Source organism: Rhinopithecus roxellana, chromosome 19 (assembly GCF_007565055.1).
Source record: "Rhinopithecus roxellana isolate Shanxi Qingling chromosome 19, ASM756505v1, whole genome shotgun sequence".
NCBI lineage: Eukaryota > Metazoa > Chordata > Mammalia > Primates > Cercopithecidae > Rhinopithecus > Rhinopithecus roxellana.
Window position 1 is genome coordinate 61,467,282 of NC_044567.1, and position 24,407 is coordinate 61,491,688.

General features: G+C 44.0%; 1 protein-coding gene and 1 long non-coding RNA gene across 2 annotated transcripts; one reads left to right on the forward strand and one right to left on the reverse strand.

Moving 5' to 3' along the window:
• Positions 1-676: 676 nt before the first annotated feature.
• CD300LD (CD300 molecule like family member d) lies at positions 677-21,448 on the reverse strand. The gene is made up of 4 exons (XM_010387668.2): positions 21,314-21,448; positions 9,496-9,860; positions 3,239-3,315; positions 677-960 (listed from the first exon to the last, which is right to left on the reverse strand). The coding sequence occupies exons 1-4, from the start codon at positions 21,351-21,353 to the stop codon at positions 849-851; spliced, it is 594 nt and encodes a 197-aa protein (XP_010385970.1). The 5' UTR covers positions 21,354-21,448; the 3' UTR covers positions 677-848.
• On the forward strand, positions 5,725-23,349 carry LOC104681342. The gene is made up of 3 exons (XR_750574.2): positions 5,725-5,953; positions 11,517-11,744; positions 21,135-23,349. It is a non-coding gene; the product is annotated as an uncharacterized LOC104681342 (long non-coding RNA).
• Positions 23,350-24,407: the final 1,058 nt, after the last annotated feature.

Consider the following 24,407-nt stretch of genomic DNA (forward strand, 5'->3'; position numbering starts at 1 on the left):
TTCATGGGTTTAGGATTTTGAAACCCATTATTGACTGGAGCCTTGAACACCATGGAATGCAAAGACAGGTCCGTTAACATTGCAGGTGGCTCACAGACTTGAGATCACGAACATCCACTGTGGCACAGGCGCTTCAGGGGGAAACACATTCTTCTTGTGTTTTCTTCTGTGTTGGAGGCCTCAGAAGGAAGAAGGGCTCTGTCAGGCCCTAGGGACTGTGCATAGAAGGGAATAGCCCCAGGTGGCACAGCTGCAGGAGATAAGGGGCTAGGGGGCTGCTCCCTGAAGCTAGGGCCAGCACTGCCTCTAGAACCAGTCACTTCTCCATAGAAATGTTGTTTCTCTGGCAGGTGTGGTGGCTCACACCTGTAATCCCAGCACTTTGGGAGGCCAAAGCAGGCAGATCTCTTGAGGTCAGGAGTTCGAGACCAGCCTGGGCAAAATGGTGTCAGCCTGTCTCTACAAAAAAATTTAAAAATTAGCTGGGTGTGGCGGCATGTGCCTGTAACCCCAGCTATTCCGGAGGCTGAGGCAGGAGGATCGCTTGAGCCTGGAGGGGAAAGTTGCAGTGAACAGAGATCACACCATTACACTCCAGCCTGGGTGACAGAGTAAGACCCTATCTCTAGAAAGAAAATAAAAAAAGAAAAGAAATTTTTAAAAAAGAAAGAAAAGAAAAGAAGAGAAGAGAAGAGAGAAAAGAAAAGAAAAGAAAAGAAAAGAAAAGAAAAGAAAAGAAAAGAAAAGAAAAGAAAAGAAAGGTTCTTTCTTCTGTGGGAGGGCCTTTCTCCCTGGACAGGATGTCAGTGGGCATCGGGACTCTCATCATCGGGCTGATTCTTCCTCCCTCAAGACCTTCTTTGTGGCCTGTTCACCCAGAGGACGGCCCCCAGCATGCCCAGGAGCAGAGGCAGCTCCAGGAGGAACAGGAACAGGAAGTGGGTGCTGCTGAGCAGGGACCTGTGGGGACACAGTGACAGGAAATGAGCTGCGTCCTGGGTCAGAGGTCTCAGGTCTTCTCAACTCTATGCCCAGATCCTGGCTTCCAATGTCTATGTGAGGGCAAGCCTGGAACCCCAGCCAGGACAGCCCCCTTGGCCGTGCATGGTCATGCTGCTCACCAGCAAGGCCTCCAGTTCTCCCTATACCCCCAGTCAACTCAGCCTGGCATTCGAGGTCCTGTCTGCCAACTCTCATCCGGCCTTTTTGGCTGGTCTCCCATAACTCCTCCTCACCTATCTTGAAGGGGTTTAGCATTCCCTGTCTCTTCTTACCTCGGCTTCTGCTGCATTCTGCACCCAGAGGGGCTCCCCACCCTCATCACTACCTGTGCAAATGCTACCCACCTTTCAGGTGTCAGATCTGATGTCTTATCCTTGAAGGCCTTGGAGGTTGACCTTGCTCTGACCCTCTGCCTGTGGACCAGCACCTGACCCTGGAGTTCCTTATGTTCCCTGTTACTTTTTATAGGTACGTAAGGCCCGGAACCTTATTGACCATCAATTCCACCCCCTCACCATCCTCCACCCACTTCCCAGGGTCTTGACCTCCCAATTTGTTTCTTTCACCTCAGCGCAACTTGAGGCCACTCTCAGCTCATGGATAAATTTTAAAAATCAGACCAGGAGTGGTGGCTCGCACTTGTAATCCCAGCACTTTGGGAGGCCAAAGCTGGCGGATTGCTTGAACCCAAGAGTTCAGGACCAGCCTGAGCAACCTAGTGAGGCCCCATCTCTGAAAAAAAAAAGAAAGAAAGAAAAGAAAGAAAGAAGGGAAGGAGGGAAGGAAGGAAGGAAGGAAGGAAGGAAGGAAGGAAGGAAGGAAGGAAGGAAGGAAGGAGGGAGAAAGAAGGAAGAAGGAAGAAGAAAGAAAGAAGGAAGGAAAGGAAAAAGAAAGAAAGAAAGAAAGAAAGAAAGAAAGAAAGAAAGAAAGAAAGAAAGAAAGAAAGAGAAAGAAAGAAAGAAAGATCAAAATTATATCCAACCCCAGAATGCTGGATGAGCCCTCAGATGGGACTGAGGGTATTTGGGGGAGATGGAGGAGGAACTATACAGCAGGCCACAGGTCAAAATGCCCCCAAAGGTCCTTCTCAGCTTCTTCACTTTTGGGGCTCTCCCACTACACCTCTGGAGTCCCTTGTCCTCTGTCCCCTGACAGTTAAAATCCCATCAGTTTGTACAAAAGCATAGAGGAGGAAACAAACAAACAAACAAAAACAGTCAAGGAGTCCTAAAGCCAGCTCCGCGGGTGGAGCTCTGCAGACACATTCGCAGAACTCAAGATCGAGTGAATGAATAAAAAACAGAGCTGAACTGCAGAGGGAACAGGCAGGCCTTGAGTTCCAGGAGGACCGAGCCAGAGACACAGGCCTCTGCGCTAGGCTCTAGCAGGAGCAGGAGGGTCTGTGGTTTGGGCTCCGGCCTTGACCTGGGGGGCTTGACCACAGCAGGCCGTGATGGAACCCAATAGCTAGTTCACAGGTGCTGACCTCTGGGGACTCCTCTGGACACCTCCAAGGCTGGTGAGCATCAGACTAATCCTCCAGACCCCTCTTCCAGCTTGGGAGGGCGAGAACGCTGAACTTCCAGCTTCCCCCTTTCCCTCTAGCATTTTCCACTCTCCTACTCTGGCGCCTGGGGAGAGGGAGGCTGGAACAATATTTGTTCTTGGGCAGAAACTAGGAGCAGATGAGAGAGGTGTCTCTCCTAACCCACTAGAGATCAAACCTCGATATGCCCTCTTGACCCCAGGAGGCGGGTAGGGCATGTTCAGGCCCCTCTCCTGCCACCCTTAGTTGTGTGGTAGCTCATGCCTGTGTTGCAGAGTTTGCCTTCATGTAGCCAACGCTTGCATGGGAAATCTTATTTTCCTCAAAGGTAAAGTGAGGTTGGGGCAGCCCACCTAAGGTTTGCAGTGACTTTACTGATACAAAGGTGCAACAGCAGGGACCTATGAGGGTTTCAGCCTGAGTACCCCCAGAAGACAGGATTTTCAGAGTTAACAAATAAAAGCACAGAAAGCTCAGTTAAATTTGAAGTTCGGATAAACAACATATGCTTTTTTAGTATAAGTATAGCCCATGAAATAGTTGGGATATACTTATGCTAAAAAATGTTTTGTTGTTTGTCTGAACTTGCAGTTTAACTGGGCATGCTGTTGTTGTATCTAGCAAACCCTGTTAGAGGAGAGGCCATGGGGCCAGACCTGTGGGAAAGTGGAGGGACCCGGCTCCACCTACCTGGTGAGGGGGCTGCTAGTCTTCTGGGTGGCTGCAGGTATGAAAGCCAGGCTTGCTGTTGCGGTTGTCCATCCATTCTGGGACTGGAGTTTGTGTGTCTAAACATACAAAGCAGAACACGGTTCACCCCTTCCATGGATGGCCCAGCTCTGGCTGTGGCCCTAAGGCTTCTCCACCTAGGAATTAAGGAGCCTCTGCCTTGGGCTCCAAGACTCTCTGGTCAGCATCCAAAATATTACATGAATTATCTTCTAAAGAGAAGTTACTGAATTATTACCACGTGAGAAATTCTGAGGAGCAGACTAAGGAGGGAATTTGCAATCACCCGTTGCATGGCACAGCTTAGCACGCTCGACAGCGTTCCGCTCTCCTAGGGCTAGGCTAGCTCTTTTCTGAGTCTCAGCCGCAGCTGAGGTGAACGCCTTATGGCCTGTTCTGTAGTGATTTGGCCACTGGGCTTGTGGCCCTCTCGCTGAGCCACCTCTGGGGATCCCGGGATTCCTGGCTCTCTGCAGCCAGGCCCAGCACCCTCCACCTCCGCTCTTCCCTCTCTGGCCCTTTCCTGTCTTCCTGCAGCTTTGCGATCTCACCCTCCCTACCCCCGTTGAAGTCTGGCTATATCAGATGCAGCCCAGCCTCCGCTGTGTGCCAGTTCCTGCTGCACCACACCCCACTCACTCTGACGGTGTGTGTAGTGAGTTTTGATATTCAAAGTTTGCTTCTGGAGCAATCTAAAAATAAGAGATCATAGCATCATATTTGTCTTTTTTTATATCATTTTCCTGTGATTAAATCAAGGTATAACTCACACATAATAAACTGTAAATATTTTAAGAGAACAATATGTTAAACTCTGATGTATGTGTATACCTGGTAACACCACCGCCATGGTCAGGACTGTGAGCATATTCATAATCCCCAAGACCGACCTCCTCCTTACTCTGTCCCCAGGTGTTAGGGACTGAACTGTGGCCCCCTAAAAATTATATGTTGATACCCTAGTCTCCAGTACCTCAAAATGTGACTGTATTTGGAGCTAAAACCTTTCAAGAGGCAATTAAAATGAGTCTGTTAGGGTAAGTCCTAATGCCATCTGACTGGCGTCCTTCTCTGAAGAGGAGATGAGGACACGCGGGGAGACACCAGAGCGTGCGAGCACAGAGGGGCAACCTCAGGAAGGGGTAGCAAGAGGGCAGCCACCTGCAAGCCAGGGAGGGAGGCTTCAGGCTCAACTGAACCTGCCAACACCTTGCTCTTGGACTTCCAGCCTCCAGAACTATGAGAAATACATTTCTGTTGTTTACGCCACCCAGTCTGTGGTATTTTGTTGTGACAACCTTAGCTAAGGGATGATAGCACTGATCCATTTTCTCTTACTATCAATGAGTTTGCAATTTGCAGAATCTAATATAAATGGAATCCTACAGTGTAAATCAAGTTTTTGAGCTGGTTTCTTTCATGCAGCGTAACTATGTTATCATTGGTATATCAGTAGAACGTGCCCTTTTATCGCAAGTTGTATTCTATTGTATGGGTAGTTCACTTTTTTTGTTGTTGTTTGTTTTGTTTTGTTTTGAGACAGAGTCTCTCTGTCACTCAGGCTGCAGTGCAGTGGTATGATCTTGGCTCACTGCAACCTCCGCCTCCCAGGTTCAAGCAATTCTCTGCCCCAGCCTCCCAAGTAGCTGGGACTACAGGTGAGTGCCATCACAGCCAGCTCATTTTTTTTAATTTTTAGTAGAGACAGGGTTTTGTCGTGTTGTCCAGGCTGGTCTCAAACTCCTGGCCTCAAGTGATCCACCTGCCTCGGCCTCCCAAAGTGCTGGGATTACAGGTGTGAGCTGCCACACCCAGCCTGTATTTCACATTTAAAAAAAAAAAAAAATTCCACTCACTTGAATTGTTTCCAGTTTTTTGCTATTACAAATAAAGCTGCTATGAATGTTCACATACAAGTCTCTGTGTGAACATAAAACTTTATATCATTTTGACTAAATATGGAAGAGCTGAGGGGCTGGATCATCTCTGGCAGGCATACATTTCATGTCTGAAGAAACTGCAACCTCTTTTCTCAGGTAGTTGTATCATGTGCATTCCCACCTGCAGGGTGTGAGGCTCCACGTGCTCCAGAGTGTCTCCAACACTTGGTGTCAAGGTCACTAACGTTAACTTTTGTTACAGGCTGAAAGAATAAGAGTCATGACCAACTCAGTATACCACTGGAGGCTATATGAGCGAAAAGAAAACTGTTCTTTCGAAAGCAGGTTGTTGGAAAACTGGCAACTGTGTCTGCTGCCAGAAGGGGCGCTGAGGGCAGTCACACCCAAAGTGCAGTGTTCCTTGTGATTATTTATACAAACATCTGAAAACTGTTGTACAAAGAAAGCAATTATGTGAACCTGTGATAAATCAAGCAGCTGACCAACTGTTATGTCTCCCTCCCTGCTCTTTCTACCTAATAAATTCGAAGGGCTGTAGAAACTCAGGGCCCTTGTTCACTAGAAGCAAGGACCTCCCTGACCCCTTCTTTCAAAACAGATCTCTTTGTCTTCATTTCTGCATTCATCCCCCTTTGTTCAATTCCGTAGCAACCAACAGTGACAAGTGGTGGCCAGGACAGGAACGTGAGCAAAGAGGGTCTGCTGGAGCAGAGAAAGAGAAACTGACAAGACTAACGAGAAACCCCGGCACAAGTCTGCCGGCAGCAGATACAAGGTCAGTGCTCTAAAGAGGTACTGGGAATGGGAAGCTTTCTGAATCAGGGTAACATGGGGCAGAATTTGTCCATTGAGGTGCAACATTATGTGCATTTGCTTAAAGTTTTACTTAAACAATCTGGTGCTCAGGTCAGCTCTCAAACATTAACTAAGATGCTGAAGAAGGTCACTATACATAACCCATGGTTTCCACAGACAGGCAGTCTCGATGTAGAAATTTGGGACAGAGTAGGAGAAGGATTAAAACGGGCTCACCAAAAAGATCTTAAAGTTGATCCTTCTGTTTTTTCTGCTTGGAGTTTTATCCATACTGTCCTCCTGCCATTATCTCCTTCTTATTCTGCTAGACAGCAGAAGTCATATTCCGAGTCTAAAAATCTGAAAGAATCTTTTGTCCCACCCACAGTACCAATTAAAAATAATAAACAGGAGGAGGATGAAAATTGGCCTCTGTCGCCCCTTCCAGTAGCAGAAACATCTGTACCACCTCCTTCAGTAGCAGAAATAGAGACCCCAGTACAAAGAATTTTACGCTCTGCTGCTATAGCTGGAGAGCCCTTAGGACTTTGCGCTTCTCCTATTTCCATAAGGCCCGATCCAAATAATCCGCAGCAGTTTATTCATGAACACACCCCACTACAGTTTAAGTTGCTGAAGGAATTGAAAGCTAGTGTAGTTAATAATGGAGTACAAAGCTCATTTACTTTAGGATTGCTAGAATCTATATTCGACGCTATGCGCCTTCCACTCTTTGATGTAAAGCATTTGGCTCGCACTCGTTTGTCTGCTAGTGCATACCTGACATGGAATTTAAGTTGGCAAGAACGGCGTGCAGACCAGGCTAGACAGAATCGTGCTGCTGGACACAGAGACATTACAGAGGATATGCTGTTAGATAATGGTCCTTATTCAGATCTGGAACATCAAATGGCACTCCCAGATGCTGCTTATAAGCGGTGTGTCTTGGCTGCTAAACGTGCCTGGGCCACAATTCCTGAGGAAGGGGTCCCACCCAGTACAATCTTTTTTACATATCATGCAAGGGTGGCTTATGCATATTTTCTTGCAAGATTACGAGAGGCAGTGAAGCATCAGATTCCTCATACTGTGGCTGCAGAAATGCTAACCTTAACTCTAGCTTTTGAGAATGCAAATGCAGATTGTAAATGTGCACTGGCACCTGTGAGATGTACAAAAAACTTGGGAAATTTTCTCAAAGCTTGTCGAGATGTGGGAACTGAGCTTTATCGCTCTACGATGTTGGCTCAAGCAACGGCTAATTTAGTAGTGGACAAATCTAAAAAGGGCCAAGGGGCGAATCCTAAAATGGAAAAATGTTATAATTGTGGAAAACTCGGACACTTCAAAAAAGAACACCATCAGACCTCTGGGCAGAAGGGATCTTATAATGCAGTTCCCTGCGCCCCCCAACAGAAAAAAACGCGAGGATTTTGCCCTCATTGCAATAAAGGAAATCATTGGGCTAGTCAATGCCACTCAAAATTTCATCAGAATGGCACCCCCTGTGGGGAAACGAGAAGGAGGCCTGGACCCGGGCCCCACAAACAATGAAGGCCTTCCCCATCCAGCCCACAGCCCTATCTCAGGGATGGGTTCCCGGAGGCACATTGATTCTCTCTCCCCAGGAACATCCTGAAGCGCAGGATTCGATCTCCCAGTCAGAGAACAGGTAACGTTAGTGGGAGGAGACAAACCCACCAAACTTCCCACTGGTATGTGGGGACCTTTGCCAACAGGATATATGGGATTAATTTTGGGTAAAAAGTTGTCTTAATTTACAGGGCATTACTATAGTCCCAGGAGTTATGGATTCTGATTATGAAGGAGAAATTCAAGTAGTGGTAATGTCACAAGATCTTTGGGGTTTTGAACCAGGAGAATATATTGCTCAGCTACTGCTTATTTCCTGCAAGTTACACCCTTCTCCACGGAGGTCGGGAGTTCGAGACCAGCCTGTCCAACATGGAGAAACCCCATCTCTACTAACAATACAAAATTAGCCAGGCGTGGTGGTGCATGCCTGTAATCCCAGCTACTCAGGAGGCTGAGGCAAGAGAATCTCTTGAACCCAGGAGGTGGAGGTTGTGGTGAGCCGAGATCTTGCCATTGCATTCCAGCCAGCCTGGGCAACAAGAGCGAAACTCCATCTCAAAAAAAAAAAAAAAAAAAAAAAAAAAAAAAGAATTGATATTATCTGGTCCTGAACTCACCAAAGGGCCATCTGAGCCTGACATTTTCTTTGTGAAAAGACTGCAAATGACAAATTCTATTTCATTAATAGATATAGAGCTATTCCAGTTATCTATTTCTTCTTGTGACTGGTAGTTTGCACCTTTCAAGGATGTTTTTCCATTTCATTTAACTTGTTGAATATATTGGCATAAAAGTTGTTTATGACACATACTCCTTTATTATTCTTTTAGTAGCTGTAAAATCTGTTGTAATGCTACCTCTCTCATTTCTGATGTTAATAATTGACGTCTTCTCTCGTTTTTCCTGATCTGTCTAGCTAGAAGTTTAACAGTGTTTTTGATGTTCTCACAGAAAAGGTATCTCGTTTCATTTTTTTTCCCCTATTACTTTTGTTTGCGATTTCATTAATTTTTCACTGTGGTCTTAATATTATCTGTGTTCTGGTCTTTGCTTTGAGTTTACTTTGATCTTTTTTTTCCCCTTGTTTCTTAAGCTAAGGCCATTGCCTTGAGGCCCTTCTCCTTTTCTGACACAGGCACTTAGTGCTATACAGAAGTTCCAAGAAGGCACTGGCAGGGACTGGGGTCTCTGGTTACCAGGGAAGGGGGTCCCTTTGGCCCATGGGCTGAAACTGGAACCATCACCCTGTCATCTGTGGGTAACAGACTCGGACACTGAGCTGTTCAGAGAAAAACGAAATGTGCCTAGAAAGGCTTAATCCCATCCTGGAGGGAGCCCTGGGAGCCATGGGGGCATTAAAGAGATCCCCTCAATCCCAAGCAGTTCTTCAGGGTCCTGTGAGACCTGTCTTAGTCTACTTTTTCTTGATTATAACAGAATATCTGGAATTGAGTAATTTATAAAGAAAAGGAATTTGTTTCTTACAGTTATGAAGGCTAAGATGTCTGAGGTTGAGGAGCCACATCTTGTGAGGGCCTTCTTGACAGTAGGGACTCTGCAGAGTCCCAAGGTGGCTCAAGGCATCTCGTGGTGATGGAACTGAGTGTGCTAGGTCAGGTCTGTCTGCCTTTTCTTATAAAGCCACCAGTTCCATTCCCATGATAACCCATTCATTCTTTAATCCACTAATGGATTAATTCATTCATGGGAACTCTACCCCCATGACCCAGTCACCTTTTAAAGGCCTTGTCTCTCAATACTGCCACACTGGGGATTAAGTTTCAACACGAGTTTTTTGGGGGACAAATATTCAAACCATAGCAAGACCTCAGGACTCAGCCACCCTCTGTCACAGGTGACTCTGAGTGACAGTTAATTTACTCAAGTGGGACCTCAGGGACCAGGACAGAGCAGGACCTGAGAGACACACATGTATACACACTTCCTCTTACCTGGCTTAATAGTCACTTGAACGTTGACCCCAAGATCAATTCCAGTTCTCTGAATCCCACACCAATAACTGTCAGCATCATCTCTTTTAAGACTCTCCATGGTCACGGTGAACGTGCGGTTTTTCTGATTTTCCCTGATGGACACCCGATTCTTCTTTACCTCCTGCTGTGATCCATTTGTTTTAACAAGGGTGTTACAGCCATTCCAATCAGCTCCTCGACACCACCACTTCAAGTAAGTCTCCCAGCCTGAGCCGTAAGCACACTGCACAGTCAACGAGCCCCACTCTGAGCCATTCACTGTTGTTGGACCAGTGATTTCAGTGGCAATGGAGTAGCCTGGAAAACACAAATTCACGTGCCATCACCTCCCACCCCAAGGGCAGGGCCGCAGCCTCCTGCATGGGGAGTAGTGGCCAAATCCAACTGCCTTATAACAGTCAAGGAAGGAGTACATTTTCTACAAGACAAATCTTTGTCCTTCAAAATTCCACTGGGTCAAAGTCACCAGGAAAATCACTGAAGAACACAATTGCAGATCCCCAAAGAAACACAAATGTTGACACTGAGCAATAAGAGCTTCCTGCAGTTCACCCCTCTCCCTCTCCCTATGGCCAACAAATCTTTATATTCCAAGGAACGCTCTTTTGCAACCATCTTTGTGTTACGCTGGTCTGATGGGGAGGAAATTGCAGAAGAACCTTTTCCAGGAGAATGATTGCTGCCTTGACGCTTGGCTGTTCCTGGTGATTCTGATGGTTTCTGGTGGCTCTGCTGTAGTTAATCACCCTGAATGAATCCCTTTGAAATCGACCAAATAGTGATGCCAACTGGTCTCTATGTGCTATGGGATCCACATCACACAGATCTCCATTTTGCCATACATGGTTATAAATTCCAGTTTCAAAATTCCTAGGAAAAGCTAACTTAGATAAACGCAAGTAAAGGTTAGGTATAAACAGAGCGGCACCCATTCCACACCCTCTTGCATCTTATAAATTCTTCTCTAAACATAATGGACATGATTCAAGTCAGTTAAAGGGTGAGGAATGGGGCATACCTAATTAGCTCCACTTTTCAAACAATTTGCTCCAGGACAAGACTAGTCTGTATGAACTTGTCAGCCTAATCTTTCACTTGAAAACAATTCAAAACAGTGGAAATACCTTAAGTGAGACCTTTGTCAGAAATTCTTTAAATTCAACTGACCTAAAGGGAGACCCAGCTAAAGATACGATTGATTTTGATTATTTACGCACTGGCAATAACCGCAGCTGTGATTACTGCAGCATAAACTTGAGATCGAACTAGAAGCACATTGGAGCACTTGAAGAAGCCCTGGGAGCAATTCCCATGGAAGGAGAGAGGTTGTCTCTGAAATGCCAAGAGACACCCAAGGTCATGGTTAAGAGCTCAGGCTGTGTCAGAGGGCTTGGGTTTGAATCCTGGCTCTACCACTTACAAGTTTTGTGAACCTGGGCAAATTAACCTCTCTGTGTGATACGGTTTGGCTGTGTCCTCACCCACATCTCATCTTGAATTGTAGCTACTATAATTCCTACATGTTGTGGGGGGGACCAGGTGGGAGATAACTGAATCACGGGGCGGTTTCCCCCACAGTGTTCTCGTGGTAGTGAATACATCTCATGAGATCTGATGGTTATATAAAGGGAAACCCCTTTTGCTTGGTGTTCATTCTCTCTCTTGCCTGCTGCCATGTAGACGTGCCTTCCACCTTCCACCATGACTGTGAAGCCTCCCCAGTCATGTGGAACTGTGAGTCCATTAAACCTCTTTTTCTTCATAATTTACTCAACCTCGGGTATGTCTTTATCAGCAGCATGAAAATGGACTAACACACTGTGCCTTCGTTTCCTATAATTGGGAATAATAATGGCATCTACCTCTGTGTTACTGTATTATGTTTGTTATTATTATTATTACCCCTGGAGGAATGAAAACTTTAGACTTCATTGGAATGTCTTGAAAAACCAGGGTTCACCATGATAAGAGTGGAAGACAGTTTCACCACAAACAGGCAGAGCTGCACAACCCGAGGAATTCCTGGAACAGAAATTGGACTCCATGCCCAAATCCGCTTTCTACGGCATCTGAAGGGAACTAAGAAACTACACACGACCTCCTGGGGAAAGATGGGTTTGGGGGCTTCATTTGTTCACTCTGAAAAAAGTTCTGCATCAGAATGGAAAGAAAACAATTAACGTAAATATTTAAAGAAAAAATACATCTGGAAGTTATATAGGAAATAAGAGCTGGTAGCTCACACCTGTAATTTCAGCACTTTGGGGGGCTGAGGCAGGAGAATCGCTTGAGCCCTGGAGCTTGAAAGCAGACCTGGAAACATAGCGAGACTAAATAAATAAATAAATATTAGCTGGGTGTCACACCGTATGCCTGTAGTCCTAGCTACTTACTTAGGAGGCTGAGGTGGGAGGACGGCTTGAGCCTGGGAGGTCAAGGCTGCAGTGAGCCCTGATCCCAGCACTGTACTCCAGACTGGGTGACAGGGCAAACCCTGTCTCAGAAGGAAGGAAAGGAAGGAGAATACATCTGAAAATTGTTTACAGAAAATAAATTTGAAGCCAGGCATGGTGGCTCACACCTATAATCCCTGCACTTTGGGAGGCCAAAGTGGGAGGATCACTTGAGCCCAGGAGTTTGAGACCAGCCTGGGCATTAAAGTGAGTCCTCATCTCTACCAAATAATAATAATAATAATAATAATAATAATAATAATCGGGCGGAGCAAGATGGCCGCATAGGAACAGCTCCAGTCTCCAACTCCCAGCGTGAGCGACACAGAAGACTGGTGATTTCTGCATTTTCAACTGAGGTACTGGGGTCATCTCACTAGGGAGTGCCGGACAATTGGTGCTGGTCAGCTGCTGCAGCCTGACCAGCGAGAGCTGAAGCAAGGCAAGGCATCGCCTCACCTGGAAGCTCAAGGGGGAAGGGAATCCCTTTTCCTAGCCAGGGGAACTGAGACACACAACACCTGGATAATCGGGTAACTCCCACCCCAATACTGCGCTTTAAGCAAACAGGCACACCAGGAGAATATATCCCGCACCTGGCTGGGAGGGTCCCACGCCCATGGAGCCTCCCTCATTGCTAACACAAGCAGTCTGCGGCGATCTATCCGCAAGGCAGCAGCGAGGCTGGGGGAGGGGCGCCCACCATTGCTGAGGCTTAAGTAGGTAAACAAAGCCGCTGTGAAGCTCGAACTGGGTGGAGCTCACAGCAGCTCAAGGAAGCCTGCCTGTCTCTGTAGACTCCACCTCTGGGCACAGCGCACAGCTGAAGACCAACAGGGGAAGCAGCGGGGACCTGTGCAGACGCGAACGACTCTGTCTGACAGCTTAGGGGAGAGCCGTGGATCTCCCAACGCGGAGGTTGAGATCTGAGAATGGACAGACTGCCTGCTCAGGTGAGTCCCTGACCCCTGAGTAGCCTAGCTGGGAGACATCCCCCACTAGGGGCAGTCTGACACCCCACACCTCACAGGGTGGAGTACACCCCTGAGAGGAAGCTTCCAAAGGAAGAATCAGAGAGGTACACTCACTGTTCAGCAATATTCTATCTTCTGCAACCTCTGCTGCTGATACCCAGGCAAACAGGGTCGGGAGTGGACCTCAAGCAATCTCCAACAGACCTATAGCTGAGGGTCCTGACTGTCAGAAGGAAAACTATCAAACAGGAAAGACACCTATACCAAAACCGCATCAGTACGTCACCATCATCAAAGACCAGAGACAGATAAAACCACAAAGATGGGGAAAAAGCAGGGCAGAAAAGCTGGAAATTCAAAAAATAAGAGCGCATCTCCTCCTGCAAAGGAGCGCAGCCCATCGCCAGCAACGGATCAAAGCTGGTCAGAGAATGACTTTGACGAGATGAGAGAAGAAGGCTTCAGTCCATCAAACTTCTCAGAGCTAAAGGAGGAATTACGTACCCAGCGCAAAGAAACTAAAAATCTTGAAAAAAGAGTGGAAGAATTGACAGCTAGACTAATTAATGCAGAGAAGGTCATAAACGAAATGACAGAGATGAAAACCATGACACGAGAAATACGTGACAAATGCACAAGCTTCAGTAACCGACTCGATCAACTGGAAGAAAGAGTATCAGCGATTGAGGATCAAATGAATGAAATGAAGCAAGAAGAGAAACCAAAAGAAAAAAGAAGAAAAAGAAATGAACAAAGCCTGCAAGAAGTATGGGATTATGTAAAAAGACCAAATCTACGTCTGATTGGGGTGCCTGAAAGTGAGGGGGAAAATGGAACCAAGTTGGAAAACACTCTTCAGGATATCATCCAGGAGAACTTCCCCAACCTAGTAGGGCAGGCCAACATTCAAATTCAGGAAATACAGAGAACGCCACAAAGATACTCCTCCAGAAGAGCAACTCCAAGACACATCATTGCCAGATTCACCAAAGTTGAAATGAAGGAAAAAATCTTAAGGGCAGCCAGAGAGAAAGGTCGGGTTACCCACAAAGGGAAGCCCATCAGACTAACAGCAGATCTCTCGGCAGAAACTCTACAAGCCAGAAGAGAGTGGGGGCCAATATTCAACATTCTTAAAGAAAAGAATTTTCAACCCAGAATTTCATATCCAGCCAAACTAAGTTTCATAAGTGAAGGAGAAATAAAATCCTTTACAGATAAGCAAATGCTTAGAGATTTTGTCACCACCAGGCCTGCCTTACAAGAGACCCTGAAGGAAGCCCTAAACATGGAAAGGAACAACCGGTACCAGCCATTGCAAAAACATGCCAAAATGTAAAGACCATCGAAGCTAGGAAGAAACTGCATCAACTAACGAGCAAAATAACCAGTTAATATCATAATGACAGGATCAAGTTCACACATAACAATATTAACCTTAAATGTAAATGGACTGAATGCTCCACTTAAAAGACACAGACTGGCAAACTGGATAAAGAGTCAAGACCCATCAGTCTGCTGTATTCAGGAGACCCATCTCACATGCAGAGACATACATAGGCTCTAAATAAAGGGATGGAGGAAGATCTACCAAGCAAATGGAGAACAAAAAAAAGCAGGGGTTGCAATCCTAGTCTCTGATAAAACAGACTTTAAACCATCAAAGATCAAAAGAGACAAAGAAAGCCATTACATAATGGTAAAGGGATCAATTCAACAGGAAGAGCTAACTATCCTAAATATATATGCACCCAATACAGGAGCACCCAGATTCATAAAGCAAGTCCTTAGAGACTTACACAGAGACTTAGACTCCCATACAATAATAATGGGAGACTTCAACACTCCACTGTCAACATTAGACAGATCAACGAGACAGAAAGTTAACAAGGATATCCAGGAATTGAACTCATCTCTGCACCAAGCGGACCTAATAGACATCTATAGAACTCTCCACCCCAAATCAACAGAATATACATTCTTCTCAGCACCACATCGCACTTATTTCAAAATTGACCACATAATTGGAAGTAAAGCACTCCTCAGCAAATGTAAAAGAACAGAAATTATAACAAACTGTCTCTCAGACCACAGTGCAATCAAACTAGAACTCAGGACTAAGAAACTTAATCAAAACCGCTCAACTACATGGAAACTGAACAACCTGCTCCTGAATGACTACTGGGTACATAACGAAATGAAAGCAGAAATAAAGATGTTCTTTGAAACCAATGAGAACAAAGATACAACATACCAGAATCTCTGGGACACATTTAAAGCAGTGTGTAGAGGGAAATTTATAGCACTAAATGCCCACAAGAGAAAGCAGGAAAGATCTAAAATTGACACTCTAACATCACAATTAAAAGAACTAGAGAGGCAAGAGCAAACACATTCAAAAGCTAGCAGAAGGCAAGAAATAACTAAGATCAGAGCAGAACTGAAGGAGATAGAGACACAAAAAACCCTCCAAAAAATCAACGAATCCAGGAGTTGGTTTTTTGAAAAGATCAACAAAATTGACAGACCGCTAGCAAGACTAATAAAGAAGAAAAGAGAGAGGAATCAAATAGACGCAATAAAAAATGATAAAGGGGATATCACCACCAACCCCACAGAAATACAAACAACCATCAGAGAATACTATAAACGCCTCTATGCAAATCAACTAGAAAATCTAGAAGAAATGGATAATTTCCTGGACACTTACACTCTCCCAAGACTAAACCAGGAAGAAGTTGAATCCCTGAATAGACCAATAGCAGGCTCTGAAATTGAGGCAACAATTAATAGCCTACCCACCAAAAAAAGTCCAGGACCAGATGGATTCACAGCTGAATTCTACCAGAGGTACAAGGAAGAGCTGGTACCATTCCTTCTGAAACTATTCCAATCAATAGAAAAAGAGGGAATCCTCCCTAACTCATTTTATGAGGCCAACATCATCCTGATACCAAAGCCTGGCAGAGACACAACAAAAAAAGAGAATTTTAGACCAATATCCCTGATGAACATCGATGCAAAAATCCTCAATAAAATACTGGCAAACTGGATTCAGCAGCACATCAAAAAGCTTATCCACCATGATCAAGTGGGCTTCATCCCTGGGATGCAAGGCTGGTTCAACATTCACAAATCAATAAACGTAATCCAGCATATAAACAGAACCAAAGACAAGAACCACATGATTATCTCAATAGATGCAGAAAAGGCTTTTGACAAAATTCAACAGCCCTTCATGCTAAAAACGCTCAATAAATTCGGTATTGATGGAACGTACCTCAAAATAATAAGAGCTATTTATGACAAACCCACAGCTAATATCATACTGAATGGGCAAAAACTGGAAAAATTCCCTTTGAAAACTGGCACAAGACAGGGATGCCCTCTCTCACCACTCCTATTCAACATAGTGTTGGAAGTTCTGGCTAGGGCAATCAGGCAAGAGAAAGAAATCAAGGGTATTCAGTTAGGAAAAGAAGAAGTCAAATTGTCCCTGTGTGCAGATGACATGATTGTATATTTAGAAAACCCCATTGTCTCAGCCCAAAATCTCCTTAAGCTGATAAGCAACTTCAGCAAAGTCTCAGGATACAAAATTAATGTGCAAAAGTCACAAGCATTCTTATACACCAGTAACAGACAAACAGAGAGCCAAATCAGGAATGAACTTCCATTCACAATTGCTTCAAAGAGAATCAAATACCTAGGAATCCAACTTACAAGGGATGTAAAGGACCTCTTCAAGGAGAACTACAAACCACTGCTCAGTGAAATAAAAGAGGACACAAACAAATGGAAGAACATACCATGCTCATGGATAGGAAGAATCAATATCGTGAAAATGGCCATACTGCCCAAGGTTATTTATAGATTCAATGCCATCGCCATCAAGCTACCAATGAGTTTCTTCACAGAATTGGAAAAAACGGCTTTAAAGTTCAATATGGAACCAAAAAAGAGCCCACATTCCCAAGACAATCCTAAGTCAAAAGGACAAAGCTGGAGGCGTCACGCTACCTGACTTCAAACTGTACTACAAGGCTACAGTAACCAAAACAGCATGGTACTGGTACCAAAACAGAGATATAGACCAATGGAACAGAACAGAGTCCTCAGAAATTATACCACACATCTACAGCCATCTGATCTTTGACAAACCTGAGAGAAACAAGAAATGGGGAAAGGATTCCCTATTCAATAAATGGTGCTGGGAAAATTGGCTAGCCATAAGTAGAAAGCTGAAACTGGATCCTTTCCTTACTCCTTATATGAAGATTAATTCAAGATGGATTAGAGACTTAAATGTTAGACCTAATACCATAAAAACCCTAGAAGAAAATCTAGGTAGCACCATTCAGGACATAGGCATGGGCAAGGACTTCATGTCTAAAACACCAAAAGCAACGGCAGCAAAAGCAAAAATTGACAAATGGGATCTAATTAAACTAAAGAGCTTCTGCACAGCAAAAGAAACTACCATCACAGTAAACAGGCAACCTACAGAATGGGAGAAAATTTTTGCAACCTACTCATCTGACAAAGGGCTAATATCCAGAATCTACAAAGAACTCAAACAAATATACAAGAAAAAAACAAACAACCCCATCAAAAAGTGGGCAAAGGATATGAACAGACATTTCTCAAAAGAAGACATTCATACAGCCAACAGACACATGAAAAAATGCTCATCATCACTCGCCATCAGAGAAATGCAAATCAAAACCACAATGAGATACCATCTCACACCAGTTAGAATGGCAGTCATTAAGAAGTCAGGAAACAACAGGTGTTGGAGAGGATGTGGAGAAATAGGAACACTTTTACACTGTTGGTGGGATTGTAAACTAGTTCAACCATTATGGAAAACAGTATGGCAATTCCTCAAGGATCTAGAACTAAATGTACCATATGACCCAGCCATCCCACTACTGGGTATATACCCAAAGGATTATAAATTATTCTACTACAAAGACACATGCACACGTATGTTTATTGCGGCACTATTCACAATAGCAAAGACTTGGAATCAACCCAAATGTCCATCTGTGACAGACTGGATTAAGAAAATGTGGCACATATACACCATGGAATACTATGCAGCCATAAAAAAGGATGAGTTTGCGTCCTTTGTTAGGGACATGGATGCAGCTGGAAACCATCATTCTTAGCAAACTATCACAAGAACAGAAAACCAAACACCGCATGTTCTCACTCATAGGTGGGAACTGAATAATGAGATCACTTGGACTCGGGAAGGGGAACATCACACACTGGGGCCTATCATGGGGAGGGGGGAGGAGGGAGGGATTGCATTGGGGAGTTATACATGATATAAATGATGAATTGATGGGTGCTGACGAGTTGATGGGTACAGCACACCAACATGGCATAAGTATACATATGTAACAAACCTGCACGTTATGCACATGTACCCTAGAACTTAAAGTATAATAATAATAATAATAATAATAATCGACTTTAAAGGAAAATAAATTTGATATTGGAAGGGAAAATTTTCTTACAAAGCTTGATCTGAGTATAGATAATATAAGAAGCACATAGATTTGTTACATTTTAACAGAAATGAAAACACTGCATATCAAAATTTGTTGACATGACAGCCAAAGCTCTACCCAAATATAAATCCTGGGAAAAAAATGTTTGATGATTCCTCAAAAAGTTAAACGTAGAGTTAATATAGGATTCAGCAATTATACCCCTAGATACATACCCAAGAGAACTGAAAACGTATCTCCACACAAAACCATGCTATGAAAGCTCATAACATTATTACTATCAATTTTTAAAAGGTGTAAATAACCCTAAGGTTCATGAACAAATGACTGGAGAAACCAAATGTGGTACATCCACTGTGAAATATTATGCAGCCATGAAAAAGAATGAAGCTCTGATTTGTGCTACAACACTGAGGAACCTTGAAACATCATGCTAAGTGAAAGAAGCCAGACATGAAATGTCACATGTTGTATGATTCCATTCATATGAAATGTGTAGAACAGGCAGACTCCTAGAGACAAGAAAGTAGATTAGTGGATGCCAAGGGCTGGGGAAGGGGTTAACTGCTAATGTATATGGGGTTTCTTTTTGAGGTAAGGAAAATGTTCTGGAATTAGATAGAGGTGATCTTTGTACAACTTTGTGAATGTACCAAAAGCCACTGAGTTATACACTTTGAGTAAATTTTATGGTGTATGAATTATATCTCAATTGGACAAAACTAAATTCTTAGTCTTAACATAATTTAATTAATTTAGAAAGAAAAATAATCACAATCTTTAATTTATTAAAGATAACAAGTGCTAATCCCAAGGAAATAAGAAGAAATTATACCTATAAGAAATGAATCATTAGATAATAAAATCAGTTAACGTTAACCAACCAGAGCTCAAAACTGACTAGTTCAATGTAGGAGAAAAGATGATGTGGGAAAAGGAGAAGCAACAATAACGTGGAAAATCTTGTGGCACATGTAATCAAAATGAGCACCGTCATTCCTCGATATCCAGAGGGAATTGGTTCCAGGACCCTGTGGCTATGAACATCTACAGATGCTCAAGTCCTTGATATAAAATGCCATGATATTTACATATAACCTACACACATCCTCCCATACACTTTAAATCTCTCTAGATTATTTATACTTCTAATGCAATGTAATTGCTATGTCATACGTAGTTGTTAGACTGTACTGTTTAGGGAATAATGAAAAGAAAAAGTCTGTACATGTTCAGCGCAGGTAGAGGGCTTTCTTTTCCAAATATTTTCCACCTGTAGTTGGTTAAATTGACAGACGAGGAACCCATGGATATATATGTAGGGCTGACTGTATATTACAACACATATTAAAATTTTAAATTATAAAAGGATGCTTTATAACTACAGAACTTTATGCTAATATATACTTAATAATATTGTTAGCTTTCTTGGTGGAGGGGGGTGGAAATGATATAATTTATTCAAAAACAAGCAAAAAAACCCTGAATAGATAATAATCATTGGGTGGGGGGGAAATCCAAACTATTCAAAGAATTTACCCTGGATCAAGGCTCTGTTGTCAGATAGCCTTATAGGTAATTTTTCAAGTTTCTAAGGGAAAAATATCCTTTATGTTCTAATTCCAGAGCATTAAAAAATGGAAATCTGGCCGGGCACGGTGGCTCACACCTGTAATCCCAGTACTTTGGGAGGCCAAGGTGGGCGGATCACGAGGTCAAGGAGCCCAGACCAGGCAGGCCAACATGGTGAAACCCCGTCTCTACTAAAAATACAAAAAAGTTAGCTGGGCATGGTGGTGCAAACCTGTAATCCCAGCTACTTGGGAGGCTGAGGCAGGAGAACTGCTTGAATCTGGGAGGCAGAAGTTGCAGTGAGCCGAGATTGCGCCACCGCACTCCAGCCTGCGCGACAGAGCAAGACTCCTTCTCAGAGAACGATTACGCACTGTCTCGCTGCCTGTCTTCCTCCTTATACTCTAAGCTCTTTAGAGGAAGTCTCTCAGCCGTGGCTAAGAACCAGTCAAGACCATGTATGGAGGCGTCTAAACCATCCAGATGCTTGAGCCCGCCATGACTGACTGAGTGAGTCTGAGCCGGAACCCGAGTATCCGTGCTCTTTAAAAGTTCTTCAAGAATGGACTCATTCATTAGTTCCTTCCTTCATTCATATCTGTTCATTCATCTGTTTATATAGAAGGGTCAGGATTGAGAACCCTAAGGTTCACTGAAGTGAGTCCTCATCTCTATAAATAATAATAGTAATAATAATCAACTTTAAAAGAAAATAAATTTGAGATTGGAAGGAAACATTTTCTTACAAAGCTTGATCTGAGTATAGATCATATGAGAAGCGCATAGATTTATTACATTTTAACAGAAATGAAAACACTGCATATCAAAATTTGTTGACATGACAGCCACAGCTGTACTCAAATATAAATGCTTGGAAAAAAATGTTTGATGATTCCTCAAAAAGTTAAACATAGAGTTAACATAGGATTCAGTAATTATACCCTAAGATATATACCCAAGAGAACTGAAAACATAGCTCCACACAAAACTGTGCTGTGAAAGTTCCAACAAGAAGCTATTCCTGTTTTGGTTTGTCTTTGTTTGTTTCTGCAGCATCTAACACAGAACCTGTCAGATAACAAAAACTTGACTGCTATTTAATGAATACGGGCACGGATGGATGAATTGGCGCTGTCATTTTCCCTGACGTGTCTCCTTCCTAAGAACAGAGCGTCTCTGTCTCCAGCCCAGCCTCTGTCATTTCAGCACCTTAAAGCTCCAGCCACACTCACCTGGGAGGATGAGAAGCAGCAGAGCCTGGGACAGCCACATGGTACTGTCTCCTCTCCTCTCCTCGGTGATCACAGGTGTCTGGTGCCCTTCAGACACTTGAATCCAAGCTCAGAAGTCAATGCTGCAAACCTACCAGAATCTCCTTCAAGTTTCTTGCTCACTTCCTATTATGTCTGTAGCTACTTCTCTATTTTACATATTAGGAGAAAAGAGGTGTCATTCTTTGCTATGGTACAGTGTGTTGCAAGGTGTGCCCAAACTTTTGTGCATGTAGGAAAGAAAATGGGTCCAGGCCTGGTCAGGTTTGCACGGGAGTGCATGTGGGAGCCAAGGAGCAGGAGGAGCCAGGAGGAACCCAGGCATTGAGGAGCTGTGGGATCTACTGCCAGGAGGAGAGGACAGACAAGGCTGGCCTTGAGCAGTGCAGGGAGAGGAGCAGTTTGGAAGACCACAGTGCACAGGACTCACACCCAGCCTTGCTGGAGAAAGCCCATGCCTCAGGCTCCTTCCAGGCAGCTCCACTGTAGGACATCTCATTGCCTCTTCCTGCTCTGGGCTGTCTGACCCACTGCTCCTACCCCCAGGACCGCTTCCTCTGGGGCCGTGAGTCACTCCGAAGCCACTGTGAACCCAAAGCCAGGCTCAGTGGGGAAGGTCAGGAATGGAGAAGTTGCCTTTTCTCATTAGCTTCCTCTTGCCCTGATTTCATCCTCTCCATCCCTGCACACTTTCCCCTGGCTGCTGTTGGAAACTACTTGTTCTGCTGACACCCAATCGGACTTTCCCAGTCTCTCCCCACTTTCTTCAGATGGTCCCTTCCCTCTTTCTCTGTCACCTTCTCCCTCTCCCTTTCCTTCCTGAATCGATTCATTTTGTCTCTCCTGTTTTATATTTACCATATCTGTGGGTTTTGTTCTACATCTGGGGAGCCTTTTATATTGTTTATTTCATGATTTTACTTTCTCTTCCAATCATTGGATCAAATATTTATTTTAGAGACTGGATTTTTATTTCAAAAAGTTTTTTTGGTTCTTTGATTGCTGATGTTTTTCAAACTCTCTTCTGTTCCTTGAACTATATCCCACCACTCTGTGGTCATGTCTTTGTTTTGTTGTTTGGTTTTGTTTGGTTCTTCTATATGATGAGTCTTCCTCAAATGTCTGCTAATTCTTGGTTATCCAATCATAGTCAAGAACAAGCTAAAGTGTAGCTAACTGAGACTTCAGAGTATATAGGAGTTAACAGTATATAAAATAGCTCTGGTGGCTCACGCCTGTAATCCCAGCACTTTGGGAGGCCAAGGTGGGCGGATCACCTGAGGTCAGGAGTTCGAGACCAGCCTGGCCAACATGGAGAAATCCCATCTCTACTAAAAATACAAAAATTAGCTGGGCAGTGGCACACGCCTGTAATCTCAGCTACTCAGGAGGCTGAGGCAGGAGAATCACTTGAACCCAGGAGATGGAGGTTGCAGTGAGCCGAGATTTCACCACTGCTCTCCAGCCTGGGCGAAAAAGTAGTTCCAAAAAAGACACCTGTACATGCATGTTTACAGCAGCACAATTTGCAATTGAAAACATAAGGAACCAGCCAAAATGCTCATCAAGCCATAAGTGGATAAAGACAATGTGGTGTACATATACACCATGGAATAGTATTCAGCCATAAAAAGGAACAAAATAATGGCATTCACGGCAACTTGGATGGAGTTGAAGATCATTATTCGAAGTGAAGTAACTCAGGAATGGAAAACCAAATATTGTATGTCCTCACTTATAAGTGGGAGCTGAGCTATGAGGATGCAAAGGCACAAGAATGATACAACGAATTTTGGGGACTTAGGGGAAAGGATGGGGGGAATGAGGGAAAAAAGACTATGCGTTGGGTACATTGCTCCAGTGACGGGTGCACCAAAATCTCAGAAATCACTGCTAAAGAACTTATCCTTGTAACCAAAAGCCACCTGCTCCCCAAAAACTATTGAAATAAAATACAAAAAAGAAAAAGAAAATGAATAGTTCCAATTTATCATGCCAAATTATTTGAACCCTTCATTCTTTCTTGACTTACAAGCTACACTTTAAGGTGCGTGGACAGAGAGGGGCCTTCTAAATTCTAGAATGAAGAGGATTGAAGTTGAGCTCCAGCATTCTCACTGCCGTGGTTTCCCCGATATTATATTAAACTAAATAACTCCTGCTCTTTTGCTTGGGGGTCAGTGCCTGCCTGCAAGTATTTGGGGTATATGTAAAGATACACATTTTTGGCCTGGCACAGTGGCTTGCATCTATAATCCCAGCACATTGGGAGGCTGAGGTGGGTGGATCACCTGAGGTCAGGAGTTCAAGACCAGCCTGGCCAACATAGTGAAACCCCATCTCTAATAAAAATACAAAAATTAGCCCAGCATGGTGGCGCATGCCTGTAATCCCAGCTACTTGGGAGGCTGAGGCAGGAGGACACTTGAATCCAGGAGGCGGATGCTGCGGTGAGCCGAGATCACACCATTGCACTTCAGCCGGGGTGATAGAGTGAGACTCCATCTCAAAAACAAAACAAAACAGAACAAAAATATATTTGTGGAACTGCTCCATGAACAAAGCTCCAATTGGGTCCCCAGTCTCCATTCCCACTTCTGACCCACACTCTGCATCATACCTGCTGGCACTGAGTTCAAAGCCTCCCCTGAGTTTTATCAGGTGGGTCAATTAGAGCAGGAGTTGCAAAATGCAATTTATTTTATCTGCCTTTTATTCTGAGGGTACACCCAATATGCCCCAGACCAACATAACCCTAAACTTTTGACACGGCACATCCCTAAACCAGTGTAGGGTTGATCTCCCAGTCTCTGGAGCACATCCAGTTGCTAGCCTCTTCTTGTTATCAGGTCCAATTCGCATGATGTCATAAATGCAGGGGACTACCTTTATGTTCTGGGCAATGGCTGGACGATTCAGGTTTCTTAGAATACTATGAAAAGAAGAAAATTAACACAGTCCTGGAACAAGACTATCAAAGTATACTGTTGTCCATACCAAGTGAATGTACCTGCCTCTGTTCCTCCTTCCTGATGGTGGTGGAAAGCATGCTTTT

Bases quoted from the DNA above. Each gene is read 5' to 3' on its own strand.
- CD300LD (XM_010387668.2), bottom strand. From the start codon at position 21,353: ATGTGGCTGTCCCAGGCTCTGCTGCTTCTCATCCTCCCAG. The intron at 9,861-21,313 runs GTGAGTGTGGCT...TGTGTTTTCCAG, and splicing joins GCTGCTTCTCATCCTCCCAG to GCTACTCCATTGCCACTGAA. The intron at 3,316-9,495 runs GTCTCTCAGGTC...CTCCAGTCCCAG, and splicing joins GGAAGTGTGTATACATGTGT to AATGGATGGACAACCGCAAC.